This window comes from Sphaerodactylus townsendi, linkage group LG12, assembly GCF_021028975.2.
Source record: "Sphaerodactylus townsendi isolate TG3544 linkage group LG12, MPM_Stown_v2.3, whole genome shotgun sequence".
NCBI lineage: Eukaryota > Metazoa > Chordata > Lepidosauria > Squamata > Sphaerodactylidae > Sphaerodactylus > Sphaerodactylus townsendi.
The window spans coordinates 35,666,605-35,683,394 of NC_059436.1; the positions used below are offsets into that span (position 1 = coordinate 35,666,605).

General features: G+C 44.7%; 1 protein-coding gene across 15 annotated transcripts in view; it reads right to left on the reverse strand.

Annotated features, from left to right (window-relative positions):
• The window catches only part of ZNF618 (zinc finger protein 618), a 115,517-nt gene that overhangs the window by 18,441 nt on the left and 80,286 nt on the right, over positions 1-16,790 (reverse strand). For 10 of the 15 annotated variants that reach the window (XM_048512228.1, XM_048512235.1, XM_048512224.1 and 7 more), the window contains 7 exons: positions 9,403-9,480; positions 8,333-8,371; positions 7,658-7,747; positions 5,756-5,860; positions 4,443-4,532; positions 3,277-3,465; positions 2,361-2,441 (listed from right to left, as the gene is read on the reverse strand). In XM_048512228.1, the coding sequence (XP_048368185.1) occupies positions 2,361-2,441; positions 3,277-3,465; positions 4,443-4,532; positions 5,756-5,860; positions 7,658-7,747; positions 8,333-8,371; positions 9,403-9,480 (672 nt within the window). Of the gene's footprint in view, positions 1-2,360; positions 2,442-3,276; positions 3,466-4,442; positions 4,533-5,755; positions 5,861-6,944; positions 7,030-7,657; positions 7,748-8,332; positions 8,372-9,402; positions 9,481-16,790 lie in introns of all 15 variants that reach the window. The other 5 variants (XM_048512236.1, XM_048512237.1, XM_048512226.1 and 2 more) reach the window with 3 other exon arrangements.

Genomic DNA, 16,790 nt, shown 5'->3' on the forward strand with positions numbered 1-16,790 from the left:
GGGCTAAATATACTTCTCCCCACCTCATTTCCCAAGCTTAAACTTCCTAGAAATAACCCTTCCCCCCTTCACAACACCATGAAGCCTCTCCCCCCTCCCCTTCTCCTATTCTTCTTTTGCTATTCTGGTAGCCAATGAGGCAGAGGTATTTCTGCAGCAACACACTGTTGAACAGGAGCGACCACCTCAGCAGAGAAAAAGAGGCCCTTTAAAAACTGTGTTTTCTAATAGTGCCATGTTGATTATTGTAAAAGGTGATACTCCATGCATGTTATAGTAGATTTAAGAGGGGCTTGGTTTGTTTGTGAGTTCGCGTGTTCGTATTACACTGTTGCACTTTATACCACGTTATGTTTATCGGCATTTGACTTACAAAATTAGTCATTGGAGAGTGTTGCGTCTCGTGTTGTTTGGTTGTACTAGAGCAGTGATGGCGAACCTTTTTGAGACCGAGTGCCCAAATTCCAACCCAAACCCCACTTATTTATCGCAAAGTGCCAACCCGGCAATTTAACCTGAATGCTGAGGTTTTAGTTTAGAAAAAACCGGTTGGCTCCTTCTTCCTCTGCCCCACCCGCTCGAGCAGGGGCCAGCCTGCTCTAGCCTCCAGCAAGTCCTGCATTCACCACTCTGTGCCTCTCTAGCATCTCTGCCTCCTCTGCGCACCCCCCCCCCCCTCGGGCAGCAGCCAGCCAGAGCACAGGCACGCCAGCTGAGTTCTCCCTGCTCACCATGGTGTGCGCACGTCGTGCTCAGTGGCCCAGGCCAGCCTAGTTGTGTGTGTGTGGGGGGGGGGGGTGATTTTCCGCCCCACACATGACGAACTCTGTGTGTGCGTGCCCACAGAGAGGGCTCCGAGTGCCACCTCTGGCACCCGTGCCATAGGTTCGCCATCACTGTACTAGAGGTATTTCTGGAACCTCGCTTCCCACCAAGGGGCAGCCCTGATAGCATTTGGGGAACGCAGAGAATTATATGGAGCTTTCTTTAACCACACACATCTAGTTCAGAACGATCAACAGCAGCTCCCCAGGGTCTCAGAAAGGTCTTTTCCAGCACTCGCCCTTTAATGACTGAACCTTGGACATTCTGCGTGCAAAGCAGGAGTTCCTCCATTGAGCCATGCCCCCCACCCACAACACAGAGTAAAAAACGTACGTATACTAAACTATTTGGATATACCTTGATCAGAAGGACTGCTTGTTTTCCCCACAATGTCACCAATCCACCCCCCCCCCCCAATTGCTTTGATCCAATACAGCAAGACCTGCGTGGGACGATTTTACATACATGGATAAATCCACACATTCTGAAGAAGAACATATAACCCTCCTGTGACTTACTCTGGAACACGAGCACAGCTAGTAAACTATTCTTTCATATCACTGTAGACAGAAATCTAGGGAGAAGAGTACTAGCGTCGATTTTTCCTTGACGTGCGAAGTTTCTATCTACAGGAAGCTTGGTTCTTAAATCCAGGAGTATTCAAAGTTTCACCCACACACACAAACACTGAATTCTGAAACGGTTACGATCCAAAGCAGGTTAAATCACATGCTAATTTAGGATGTGCAGAATTCCAGTTACAGCCAAGCACACGCAAATTCAGACCACTGTCTCGCTCATTTCACCTTTGGATCTCAGTTCAGGAAAATCCACACGGGAAGAAGCATTCTTTGAGCAACAAGCTTTACTAGCAGACTTCCTCTGCCAAACAGAAATTCTGTTCCACTTCTTGAGGGTACCGAATTGGCGGTTTTCTTGCCTAAACCTGTAGGCCCTACCTAGTTCAGAGGCAAGGCTTAGACCAGGGGTCTGCAACCTGTGGCTCTCCACATGTTCATGGACTACAAATCCCATCAGCCCCTGCCATGCTGGGCATGGCCTGATGGGAATTGTAGCCAAGCTGGCAGGGGCTGATGGGAATTGTAGTCTATGAACATCTGGAGAGCTGCAGGTTGCAGACCCCTGGCTTAGACACTGCCAAGTGAGATAAATTCACAAAGTGGAAAGGGAGGCAGATTTTCAGAAAGCACCAAAGGAAAACAACAGGAAATGGCCATGGCTGCCCCCCACCCCACCCCAAGTCCAGGAAGATTGAGAAGGTAACCATCCCAAGAGAAAGCGGAGCCAAGTGGCCCCTGCAGCACTGCTCGGCATATTCCTGGTTGCCAAACGCCCACTGCAACAGCACTGCCCAGGAACCTTCCAGGTAAATTAAAGGGTCTGGTCAACCACACCCCACTCCCACTTCAAGTAAGCCAGGTAACTGCTCTGAGCTCAATGCAGCTCGTCACTTATTTTGGCGTGGGGGGAGCGGCATTGCAAAAGAGCAGTAGCAGGATACTGAAGTTACTTACCACTCGAGTTCTGGGAGCTGCTGTTTGTTTCTTCAACGTTGTTTTGCGTTTTACTTTCCATTCTTCGGCTGAAAGTGCTTTCTGCAGGGAGGGAGAACAGGGAAGACCAGGTGAGTGCTGATCCAGAACAGGTATTTTGGGCACTCAGGCACTGAAGAGCATCGTTCTTAATGATTCCTCATGTTTAGTAAAAGAAACTCCCTACAAGAAAAAATTACCTCAGCAGGGAAAGGTTCCTGGGCTAGCTTTCTTATTCCATGGACCACTGTTCTCATTTTCTGTTTTCTTTCAGTTGCACAACAGTACATCCAATGCAGTGTCTCTTGCCACTGTCATTCAAAGTGTCTCTTGCAACCCCCTCCCCCCCCCCACCTACACACACATTGACTAAGCCACAGGTGTCAAACTCGCGGCCTTCCAGATGTTATGGACTACAGTTCCCATCATCCCCTGCCAGCATCATGATGGCAGGGGATGATGGAAACTGTAGTCCATAACATCTGGAGGGCTGCGAGTCTACTATGGTCTACTCTAAGCATACTGCATAGGCCATACTTTGCTTCACCTCCCGTGTACGTAAGCACCTGGTCTTTATTATTAACACTGAGCTTAAAATTCCCATTCACTCCACCAAGCACGAGTCTGAGGGAGTTGTTGACATCACTTGTGAACCTGTATCTCTCTGGCATCAAGTGGGTCAGGGGATAAGGAGAGAAAAAATTCAATTTAAAATCTTTTCTAGAAGTTTCACTCACCAACTCTTTCCTACTTTGCACAGTAAAGGAGTTTACAAGATTGTTGAGTATTTTAATGCTTGATGTAATATTCTGGCGTTCACCCCCTCCCTATTTAGTGATGAAATAGCTTCTCTACTGGCTGGGATGGAAGAGATTACAGTAGAAAGTGGAACCAGTACCTGTGGTGGCTTTGCTTCCTGGGGATCCAGAATTTGGCGTACGAAACATCTGAGACTGGGACGCTGGCGGGACACCAGAGGGAGTCCGGTGGAAAAGGGTGGAGCAGCGGATAATGGAGGCCGGTGCTTTTTTGCCCGATGGACTCGCTTCTGTCTTCACTGCCACGAAGAGTGGAGATCGAGAATATTCTGGATATGAACACTCAGAACTAGTGCCAGGATAGACAAATCAATTCCCAGAATCTGTGCTCACCTACTAAGATGTGTGCGCTGCAAATCCCTTTACATTCTGGGATGCCCCTCCTTACATGCCTGTAAACATCTCTGAAGGTACCCAATGCATTAGAGTTCCCCATTCACCCAACAGAAGTAGATCTCACCTGGACTCCCCACCTTACACATTCAACATACTCCATACATTCATGACCTCTGGGCACCTGCGAAAACACTGGCCGGTTGTGGGAGTTGCTGAATTACAATCTCTGAGCAAACAGAAAGGCGCACTGGATATATCCACAGGGCAGTCTTGTTTTTCTCTCATTTGGAGTCTCTTATCATTGTTCTTTTAATGGTGTTTTTAAATTAAATAACTGCTTATTTGTATTGTAAACCACCTTGAGCTCTGCCAGGGAGAAAGGCAACTAATAAATGGTTTAAATAAATAAATACATTATTGATTTCACGTTACAATACCTAAGTAGCATAGGTAACGTGGTCTTGGGCATGCCACTTCTGCTAATGCTGAACATTTTATCTAATGAACTTGATTTAATGGATCTGATAATGATATTTTATCTAGCTTGATGAGACCATGTTTGGCTTTTGGCATCATAGAATTTGGTGGCGTAGACATTTGTCAGTAACTCAGTCCCGGATAGACTCTTATGATGCTCCCTAGCCTTGGACATAACCAGGAGTATCTTGACCTATTCTTCAAAAAAACATGAGGGCAAGGGTGCAGGGAAATAAAATTCTCCTACAAAGGGAAAATTCTGGCCTTCTTGATTTCGCTTATCGTCCCTGACTCTACTGCTGCTTCCGTGAAGGCCGCCTGCCAGCCTCCTTGCTGCCATGAAGTCTCTGTGTAAGCCCCCACTCACAATCCAGCCCTTCTTCACCTGGGCAGCAAGCAGAACCCGCAGAACATGTCTCAACCAGATACTCACTGATCGGGGCGTGAAGTGCCACGTGCTCCTGGTAGGGAGTGTAGTACTTGTACTGCTTGCCACAGAATTCACACGTGTAGTTGCCAGTTTCTGGGAAGGAAAAAAGAAAAGAAAAATACTCTGTGAGAAAGGAGGGGGTCTAAAAGAAAAGTCTGGCTGAATCAGACTAAAAAGCCCATCTAGTCCAGCATCCTGTTACTCATGATGGCCGACCAGATACCCCAGAAGGATCTCAATTTCGCAAAGGCCAACGCCTCCCAGTTTTTCATCCAGGCCACCACCCTCAGCAACTGATCATACACTGTCTCTGAACGCTGAGGTTCCATTTGCCTATCACAACCAAAAGCTATTGATAGGCCAAACCTCTAGGAATCTATCTTTCAAAGCCATCTATGCTAGTGGCCCAACAGTATATTCTGGGACAGTGAGTTCCATGAAGCAAGGTGGGCACTGAACTATGGATCCACTCCCAAGATTGCACCCATCCTCATTAGTCCAGACAGTAGATCTGGCAATTTAGCAGAGTCAGTAAAAATACTGTAGCACTAAGAAGAGGAGGAAAAGGAGGAATTTGGATTTAAACCCCCCTTTCTCTCCTGTAAGGAGACTCAAAGGGACTTACAAACTCTTTCCCTTCCTCTCCCTACAACAGATACTTTGTAAGGCAGGTGGAGCTGAGAAACTTCCGTAGAACTGTGACTAGCCCAAGACCACCCAGGAGGAATGTAGGAGTGAGAAAACAAATCTGGTTCACTAGATAAGAATCAATCACACATGCGGAGGAGTGGGGAATCAACCCTGGTTCTCCAGATTAGACTCCACCTGCTCTTAGCCACTACTACACCATGCCTCTCTTGTTAGCTCATTTGCAGAAATTTGGTATTGCAAGATTGTCCACTCTTTTTGCATTTCTTCAATTCCAATTTTTCTAAGGGCCACATTTGACAAAAAGTCAGTAGTAGACAGCAGCCTGGATACCAGACAAAGGAAGAACAAAAGACAGTTGCAACACACTGCAAGGTGTCTAAACCTCACAGACATTCTAGAGGTCTCGCTCAGACTTTCTCAAGCCCCTGAGATTCCAGAGGCTGGCTTCCCCTTTCCCATGAACACTGGGGTCAAGAGACATGGGAAAGACATGCATACACCCAACTCATTAACCACCCCCCATGGAATTCAATGTACATCCTTTCATTAGGCTACAACACCTAAAATCCTGGCCCACAGATCAAGCTTTTGCTAAGAGTCTACTGGTAAAAAAAGGCCAGGCTTCACAAAACCCACACGGTATACTTCGAAAGCTGGTTAATTACTTAAGTTGCAAACTCGGTAAGTCATACTTGGACCAATCTTCTGAAACGGCTCAGGCTCCTCTTCCTTCACCTCGTCCTTGGCTATGACCGTTTGGTCGTAGGGGTCTAAAAGAGAAAAGAAGCAGCCACATGCTGGCAAAGTCCTCACGGCCACAGCCATTGGCAAGCGAGTGCAGGCAGATGCACCCTTACGTTTCAGTAGGGATCAATAGCGGATTACAACATCATTCTCTCCCGTGACCACCCCCCACCCCTCTATTTGATTATTACAATGACTACCCTGTGAAGTAGGTCAGGCTGAGAAAGACTGACTGGCCCAAGGCCACCCAGCAAACTTGCAGGGGAGAATGGGGATTGGAACCCAGGTCTCTCAGATCCTCTGCTCAGATTCTAACCCAGGGCTCTGCAACCTGTGGCTTTCCAATGTTCATGGACTACAATTCCCATCAGCCCCTGCCAACATGGCCAATTGGCCATGCTGGCAGGGGCTGATGGGAATTGTAGTCCATGAACATCTGGAGAGCCACAGGTTGCAGACCCCTGTTCTAACCACTACTAGACTCTCCCCTTCTCTTTCTAATTCAAATCTCTGACGCTCTCACCCTCTAGCATTAATTCCATTAATGATTAAATTATAAAATCAGAGATATTTTACAAATTCTTGCCCCCCCTCCCCCACCACCGCCATATGTGGCCCATGCTCCACTTCTTGTTTCTAAGTTTTTTTGAACTAAGGGCCATTAATTCATATTCAAAGCCATATCTTACATCGAATGAAGCGGCGATGCCAGTGCCTGTCGAAAGAAATGGCGAGAAGGAACATACCTATTCCGCGGTGGTGGAAGCTGAGTGGGCGTTCGCAATTTAAATAACATTGGGCTTCATTTCTATTATCGATGATAAAGGATACTAGGATTTGTACTGATTCTATTTAATGAACCTGGGAGGGGGGGGGGGAGGATATTGAAAGAAGTACAACAGAGTTCACAAATACGATACAGTACACAGAAGTGATCAGGCGCTGTTAGGTCATCTTCAGGTTTCCTTTCATTTCCTAGTACAAGGATATGCCGGAATGAAAAATCTGTGCCCTGCTGGCTGAAATTGCCCCATGCCGGTTAAATTGGCAGACCTAAGTCTGAACCACATTCCAATCCGGCAGGGGTCCCTCGAGGGGGGTTTCCCTCACCCGTTTCCTTAAGCCAGTACAATCTTGATGCAAAGGACTGCAGCTTTCCTGCCTGGATTTCTGGAGCCCACTTCCACACTAAAATCTAACACAGAATAGATGAAAGGGGCGGGGAAGAAAACAAGACAGCAATTAAAGTCCTGCACGACAGCTTTGCAGAACTCCTCAACAACCACGTGATCCAAGCTCCTCCCTTTCTCGTTTCCCAGTCAGTGGCAGGGGGAATGGTAAACTATCGGGCATATGCAGCCCTAGAGCTCAAAGCTTTGGTTACGATGCCAATTTTGCTCATGCGTATCCTAGATGAAAGGTGCACAAAGTTGCCTTATGATGAATCAGATCACTGGTCCAGCTACCTCACTGCTGACAGCAGCACTCCAGGGACTCAGACAGAGAGATATCTTTCCCAGTACTTGAGACCCTCTGGCAAGAGATGCCGGGGAATGAACTGGACACCTGTCACTTGCAAAGCACATCCTTTACCACGGAGCCACAGTCCTTCCCTTGGCAACCAGAGATGCCCAGGCCTGCCTCAATGAACGATACTGCAATTTAAATCAATCAAACCCAGCCACTGCTCGGGTAGGAATGGGATGGAGCCTTAAGCTTTCACCTCACTCCAGAGGGCTACAGACTTTACTGACAAGCAGGTTCTATGGCTTCTCTCAACTTGCAATAACTAAATCAGTGGCCGCAGAGGGGAACGTACTCACCATCCACAGCATGGAGGTCTCGGTGTTCCTGGAAACAGCTATAGTATTTGTACTTCTTCCCACAGATATCACATGTGTACCGAAAATTGTCTGTGAGGTGGAAGACAAAATTTGCAGTCATTCCAGGAGATGTATTGTCGAAGGCTTTCATGGCTGGAATCACTGAGGTGCGATAGGGGAAGGCCAGTTAGGCGGGTAGCGAGAGCAAAGCAAGGGATGCTGCTCACAAAGGGGAGGGGACTCCGGTGTCTTTTTTACGTTTGTGACCCTGTCAGCTTCATTTGTGTGTCACCATCAGGGTTCCCTGAGTGACAAAAAGACAGCCAACCTGGAGCCTTCTAGACCAGGGGTAGGGAACCTGCGGCTCTCCAGATGTTCAGGAACTACAATTCCCATCAGCCCCTACCAGCATGGCCAATTGGCCATGCTGACAGAGGCTGATGGGAATTGTAGTTCCTGAACATCTGGAGAGCCGCAGGTTCCCTACCCCTGCAATGCAAGCGACCTATGAATTATGCCCATAGGCTGACAGAGGAATGGAACAGCTCAACTCAACAGATGTTACCCCCCCCGCGTGCGCGCACACACACACACCCACACCTACACACACACCACCCCCATCCTGTTTTGCCCCCATCATCCTCTCTGATATACATACAGGAAGTTTGTACTTACTGCCTGGGGAGGCTCCTTCGCCCGAGGCAGCTTCTGTGTCTGTGCAGAGAGAAAGCGCAGCTTAGACGTTGCACTGCAAGCCTCGAAGGCACAGTTCCTGCAGAGTCGGCCCCCAATATCTTGACCTCTGATTTGTCCTGGTGTGCTGCGTAGACTTCTATGATGAAAAGCACCTATCCACCCACCCACCCACCCACAATAACCAGCATGAAATGTGAAGCTGGAAGGCATCATCCTTCAATTCAAATTGGGTTAAGGCCCTCAAGGCATTCCCCTATTGGCTCATTAACTTGAGTCTCCTAGAGCTAACAGTAAGCTATCTTATGACCTATCTTAGGACTTGAGAACTGCACTTTGCTTCTATTTCCCCTCCCTACATCACAGAAAAAAACAGGTCATCATCCCCTGGAAATATTAGGAGCTCCTGACTGTGTCTGTGTCATATTCCTGCAAGAAATGCAGAAAAAAGTGCAGAATGTAGAACTGCATGAAGAATTCAGCTTTCTAAGAACCGTTCTTCCTTTTCAATAAAGCCAGCATCTCTCAGTAATCATGAGAACTAGACAACTGAAAGTACAGGCTCAGTGATTTTCCATCAATGGGGGGATTCAGTTCCCTGTAAGGCACACAGGCCTTCTCTATGATTAACAAAACAAATCAAAAAATTAAAATGCTTGAAACACACGTCTAAGCTCTGTTACCATGACACACATGTAAAAGTGTATAGAATAGCCAGGTTGGTAGCTCTGGTGGGTGACATTTAGAGCTCCGTTGACAAACAAAAGAAGAACAGACTCAAAATAGAGAGCTGATAAGGATGTGCAGCTGAAACATCCTAGAAATGCCAGACTGGAACTAGGCACAGAACTCAGTTTTCCTGGAATCTCTGTTTTTCATTTCCTCAAATAAAAATATAACAGCAAACTTTTAGACATCCTGACTGCAAAGACTGACTTGAAGGCGACAGACAGGAAGTTCTCTCTTGGGGTTCATTCCGAATCCTTAGCACACGAATAAACATTGGATGGAGGATGCAAATAAGGCAAGACTGGAAAGCAGGTGACCAATACCTGTGTGTGCACGCACATGGGTCTGAAAGCAGTTGTAATACTTGTATTTTTTCCCACATATCCCGCATTCGTATGATCCTGAAAAACAAAAATAAATACCCATGTATTAGCTCAAACCACAAATGGAAAGTTTTAACCTAAGTCACCCAAACCAATTGCATATTTAAATTATCTTAGAGGAAGAAAGCACAGCTTTCAGGGCTGGCGTGAACACATTCCATCCCTCCAGATTAGATTCTTCCAGACAGCAGAGGGCACTCTTGCTATGAACATTTGAATTCATGCAGAGGTGGGATCCAACCAGTTCTCACCACTTTTCTAGAAGTGGTTACTATTTTTTTTCTGAGTGTCGAGAAGGGGTTACTAAAGCAACCTCCCTGCCCAATAGGGACTAGAGGTGCGTGTGCGGCGGCACCACTGTTTGAATCCCACCGCCATTGGAACCTGTTATTAAAATTTTTGGATCCCACCACTGAATTCATGGCTGATGGTTACTGATGTGAAAAAGTCATTCTGCGAACAGCCAACATTTTCGTTCATTGAATTAAGCTGGCCGATTGATCGAGATGTTTTTGATCAATCGTCTGCCAATGAAACTTGTCCAGTAGGAAAAGTTGTGGGGCAGAAAATTTTCCAGCAGTTTATTTTTCCATGGAAAAGAACAATTGATTCATAAAATTACTAGGAATGAATGAAGGCCATTGACGGAACAAGGCGAGCTTGGAAGTTTCAAAGTTACAGTTAAATGTTTTCCAGGAGATTATCCCCAGCATTTGGGAGAGCCAGTTTGTGTATGTTTTTATCTATTTCGAAAATGTTCAAAAATGTTAAACAACGGGAAATCCGAAACAAACAGATTTGGCAATAAAAATGAACATTCATGGCCATGGCAAGAGAGAAAGAACTATGGTTATGCCATCTTTACTATCTCAGCCCCCTTTTGACACTAAGATGGAAGAATTTGTTTCTGAGTGAAAGGGCCTGGAAGAAGGACTAAAGAAGATAATGATGACCACAATACATCACATTTCTGGAACTTGGGAGAAAGATGACACACGCATGGCTACTTTAAGCCAAGGAAAATAACATATTATCAAAGGAATTGGGAGTTGTTTCAACTATATCTTTTCCTATCCTGGGTCCTAATAATTTCGTGCAAGCAGAAATGCTGAACAGAAACCCAAACAGGAGCAGAAGTTGTAGGAGGTTAAGAGCTCGTGTATCTAATCTGGAGGAACCGGGTTTGATTCTCTGCTCTACCGTCTGAGCTGTGAAGGTTTATCTGGGGAATTCAGATTAGCCTGTACACTCCCACATATGCCAGCTGGGTGACCTTGGGCTAGTCACAGTTTCTCGGAGCTCTCTCAGCCCCACCTACCTCACAGGGTGTTTGTTGTGGGGGGGAAGGGCAAGGAGATTGTCAGCCCCTTTGAGTCTCCTACAGGAGAGAAAGTGGGGATATAAATCCAAACTCCTCCTACTCCTCCTCCTCTTCAAACCAGAGCTTAATAGATGTCTCACGTCTACTATCACCAAAAGCTGCCCATTTAATTAATTTTTATAGCGAAAATAACAATTTATGGGAGAATGGATTATAATATTGATCTAAGGTCAACCAAAGTGCTACATTATTAATCTGACTTAGAAAGCCCTGGCAAAACATGGGCAGAGGAATTAGAAGAACTGAGAAGCACCTCCAAAATGCCTGAACTTGAGAGCAAGATACTGACTAGTACAGTTGGGATATTTTCCCCCTGTCTGGCCAATTCTATTCTTGAAAAGGAAGTGTTGGATAACTTCAAAAATCTATCAAGGACTCATCAAGAAGATGTAATTATCAGACTGGAAATTATAAAAACTCAATTCTCTCAAATCAAAGGCCCCACTGCAAAGATCAGAGAAGAACTTTGTTCCTCGAGATGATGATATTAATTCAGCCATAGACCCATTGATCTCCTGGGAAGAATCTATCAGGCAAAGAAATTGACTGTTGAGGTCTATCAACCCAGAGCACCTGAACTGGCAGATCAAGCATCTTCATGAAGGGTGAAGGCAACAAAAATAAAAACAATTGACTCAGATATAGAAAATACAGCAGTCAAGTGGAGAACTATGAATGGCTGTGTTCAGAATGATGTGGGGGACTTTGAGGATTTAGGGAGGAAAGGCTGATATGAGTCACCCCCCTGGATGAAATTTATGTCCTGGAATATTGCTGCATGTGGCGGCAAAGTCTCTAACAAACGTTTTGTAATTTTTTGTACATTCCTTCCTATATTGTATGAAATTCAAAGCACCTAAGGAGAACTATTTTGCTCCTGTAATTCTGAGATGTACTGAGATATCGGATTTTCAAAAAATTCAATTTATGTTAAATAGTTCTGATTTAAGCTTGTGTGTAATAGTAGATGAAATCAGCTGCTATTACACACAAGCTTAAATCAGGACTATTCAATTTTAATAATAACAATATTATAATAATATTATTATAATAACAATATTATGCTCATAATATGATGTTCAGATGTTAATATTTGTTTATCGTTTGTTGAGAACTTAGAATTCAATTCTGTATATAATGTTTTTAATCTAATATGCCACTGAAGGCTTTCTTCTTCCATACATAAAATAATTCAATTCAAAATAGAACAATGAGTTTAGTGGACAGGTCAAATCAGAATCAAAGCTGCCATTTATGCGGTTTACATTGTTAGTGAAATCCCATATGCAGATAAGTAATATGCATTTCCTCCAAAAAAATAGTGATTCCTCAGGACTGTTTTACCTTAAGAAAATGGCAATAGGGGAGGAGGGCTTGTCCCCTCCTTCTCACGGTTTGAATCCATTGTGGGCCCACGTGTGCCTGAGTCAAGTACATAGATTCATAGAGTTGGAAGAGACTCCAAGGGCCATCAAGGCCAACCCCCTGCCATTCAGGGACACACAATCAAAGCATACCTGACAGATGGCCATCCAGCCTCTCTTTAAAAATGTGGCAAAGAAGGAGACTCCACCATCCTCCAAGGTAGTGCATTCCACTGTCGAACAGCCCTGACAGTCAGAAAGTTCTTCCTGATGTTTAGGTGGAATCTCTTTTCCTGCACCTTGAACCCATGACTCCGGGTCCTACCGTGTTTCCCCGAAAATAAGACAGTGTCTTATAATAATTTTTGCTCCCAAAGATGCACTATGTCTTATTTTCAGGGGATGTCTTATTTTTCCGTGTTCTGTTCGTCAGGCATGCTTCCAAACAAAAACTTTGCTATGTCTTACTTTCGGGGGATGCCTTATATTTTGCACTTCAGCAAAACCTCTACTATGTCTTATTTTCTGGGGATGTCTTTTATTCGGGGAAACAGGGTAGTCTCTGGAGCAGGAGAAAACAAGCTTGCTCCCTCACCAACATGACAACCCTCCAAATATCTAAACATGGCTATCATGCCACCTCTTCACCTTCTCTTCACCAAACTAAACATACCCAGTGCCCTAAGTCTCTCCTCGTAGGACATGGATTCCGGATCGTTTATCATTTCGGTTGGCCTCCTCTGGATCTGTTCCAGCTTGTCAATATCAATACAAAACTTGTAAAGCATGTCTAACTGCGCAGATCCAGAGTGACTGAACGGAAAAAGCAACATACAGTTAGGCCCTCAGCCACCAAACTCCCCAGGTCGCTCTCTGAATCTCTGATCAACTGCTAAATTATACCCTCACGTAACATAACGAGATTATATCTGCTGCTAATTGAAACTATTCTAAATTTCAAACTGCTGCTGGGTTTTTGCTGTTTTAATGTTGTTATTGCTGTGAGTTTTACTAATTTGCTTGTTAATTACCAATTATGTGTTTATGAATTGATTTTATGAAAGTCAGTGAATCAGTATTTGGTGGCAGGGGAGGGAGATTCTTCACTGCTGGTTCCATGAACATTTGTCAAATTGTTGAAGCTGCTCCATAGTAATTCTTTTGAAAATGGAAGGACCAGAACCTTCAGGGCCTCAGCAAGCCAGGATATCCTTATCAGCTCAACTGCCAAGTGTATTTGCTTATTATGCCTTGGCTTTGCTGTGATGCTCCAGAGAGATGTGGCAAATACTATGGGGAAAGAAAGGAGATGTCATGAGCCAGTCCCTGGGTACTTATCAGGATACAGAGGACTCTGATATAGAACCTGACAACATGGTGCAGCCAGAATTGAGGAAGACCAGGCAGCAGAGCCAACTCCCAGCCCTTCCCTGCCTGATGACGTGCAGATGGAGGAGTCTGCAGATCCTCCTAGGGAACCCAGTAATGAACCGGGTGAACACAGGAGGCAGAAGCAGAGGCAGCTGCTGCAGAAGCAAAGGAGGAGTGCTCATATTGCAGCAAGATTTGGGAACATAGAAGTGTCTGCATCTGGTGAGGATTAACTCCTTGCAGAATCCCAACCCCTGAGACAAGGTTCTCTATGTAAGCCTCGCTGTGAGCTTGCTTCTGCCTGGGTGCACTGCCTGAGTGTGTTACCTGTCACCGCTGTGTGCCTGGTTCATCACTGATCCCCAGCCTGTTTGTTGCTTCTCCTGTACCACAACCTGCGGACTGCTATCTGACTATGCTTTGCCTGCTGTCTGCCTTGACCCATTGGATGGTTATGCTTTTGCCTGCCATCTGTTTGGCCCCACAAGGCCAGGCTTGACCACACCCTGCCTGCTGACAGCACAGGAGAACTCCATTGTACCTTCAAAGACACCAATAGGTCACTCATATCTACTTGCAGAGAAAATGAAGAAAGCCAGCCTCATGCAACAGACAAGATGGGATGGTACCCCAAACAGATAGGGCCATGGTTCAGTAGTACAGCACCCACTTTGCACACACAAAGTCCCAGATTCAATCCACAGCATCCCCAGTTGAAGAGTTTCAGGAAACAGATGCTAAGAAGGACCCTTCTCTATCTGAGACCTGGAGAGACACTGCTTGGAACTGAAGACATTGGGATAGATGGACCAATGGTCTGACTTGATCTAAGGCAGTTCTGTGCATTCTCATATCCTCAAACAAAACACGAATGCATCAGTGAGACAGTCCAAACACAGTGGTCAGAAGAAGACCTCAGGCCCAATTCTCTTTTTTAACAAGCAGACTAAGCCACGCTTCAGAATATCTAGCACCAACAATTTGTATTTCCTTCACAACAAATAAACCCATTGCATGAAGTCACGTACTGCTCCCAAGCATACACCAGTTCTTCTTTGCAAACTTTTAATGGAATAAAATTCTAGCAATGTAGCCATGACAAGATGTTTCTCTCTGAGAGAAACATCCCACATTGTGACACACCTTTTAAGATACCAGTTAAAGATATGGGCAAAATATTAGGAGCAAAAAGTACCAGACCATGGCCACACAGCTCGGAAAACCCACAACACTCAATCGATTCTAGTCATAAAAGTATTTGACAATACACATCCATGACAGTTGCTGAAACAACAAACACAAAAACCACAAATAGTCCAAGGGGTGGGGAGTAGTAGTAGCATTCATTTGCCACTAAGCTAAAATGCTGTGCAATCACCCCAATAGGAATGCCATGAAATTCAACCTTGCCTGTTACAAAGATCCTCTTGACAAGAGCTCTTCCACAACTTAAGATTTCAGTTAATGCCGCAGGCATTTGTTTCTGGATTCTAATAAAAATATTCACACAGAGACACACAGCCTATGTGCTGCAAATGTTTCCTTCACAGTGGGAACTGAAGGCACATGAAGGCTATTGCCCAACTACAATTGTTCCAAAGTATACTGTTTATACAGCTAGATTTTGGAAACCAGAAGGTTCAAAATGAGATCATTGCTGGAATTTACTCTGTGCACCACTGAAGAAAGGCTCCTCTCTGCGTAGATTTTTGAACCATTCTTAGTTTGGCAAGCTTTTCATCTACAGAAACAGTAAAGGTATTTGAAGAAGGATGTAGGTGTTTGAGGAAGGGTGTTTTAGCAAAAACTGTGCTATCGTCATAATAAAATGGAGAAGGGGAGAATGTTGTAAACCATTTTGGTCCTTACTGGGGAGAAAAACTGAGCAAAACTGAAGTAAATAAACTACTAAATTTTGAAAAAAATGTTGTTGTTTTGCTACAGGAAGGCTGCAGATCCTTCTCAGAAATTCTACCATCCACAGTGACCCCGAGTCAACTGTATTAGTGACCTGCACAGTCACTGTGAGGGGTGATATAGCCACCATGGCTGTTCATCTGAGTCCACTTCTAGTCCCTCCCCTACCCAAAGGCCCTGTCTTGGCACACCCAGACGCCGAAAATGTCACACAGATGAACAAAAAAAAAGTCAGGATCACATTCGATTCAAGCCTTGGATCCCCTCCCACTGCACCTTGAGCCAAGGAACACCCTGATCAGTTTTGCAGCTCTGCTGTAGTTGTGGTTGCCAGCTCTCGTTTCTTTAACGTTTTTGGCCTTCTTTGGCACCTGCAGGACAGGAGATATCTTTCTCCCTAAGGGTCATCAGGGATCAGTCTGCACCTTTTTTGCATGTACAGTAGGAAGCAAGATTTGAACGATCTGGGTACAAACTTATGTTGCATCACATGCAGGCCATGAAAAAGGAAAACAGTCAGGCGATGGGTTCAAAGGAAATAGCTCTGCCGTGGTTATAAAGAAAAGTGTGTCAATCATCAGTGAAGAGGCAGGGTTTGTTTGTTTTTAAAGCTATAATGCTTTAGAAGACCCACACGCAACTGAGGGAGACCCAGCCCTAGAGCCAGGAAGGAGGAGAGGACTGAAAGGTTTCTCTAATGAACAAGTCCTGATGAGTGACTCTTTGGTGTATGTTAGTTAGGCCAAACAAACCGAATCTGTGCACAACAACAGTATGTCAAGGAGAAGAAACAACGTTGCACACCAAACACAACCACAATTGTATCACAAACATCAGGAGAGACGTCAGGAGAGAATGCTGCTAGAACACGGCCATACAGCCCGGAAACCACACAGCACCCAATTGTATCACAATTAGATCACATTAGCAAACTATTTGAAAAAGAGAAAGGAGAAACAGAGAATAAGAGGGATAAAATATAAAAATAATCAATTTATAATAGAAAATAAAGAAATAAGGAAGAAATTCGAAGAATTTTATAAGGAATTATTCAGCCATGTCCATAATGAAAAATTTGATGAAAAACCAAAAAAGGTTATAACACAGGAACAGAGAGATCAAATGGAAGAGTCTATTACACAAGTAGAAATAGCTAATGTAATTAAAGAGTTGAAAAATAATAAATCCCTAGGTCTCGATGGGTTCACAGCGGAATATTACAAGGAAATGTCAGAAGTATTAATTCCTGAGATGCAAATATTGTTTAATCAAATTCTAAAAGGACAGAAGGTGCC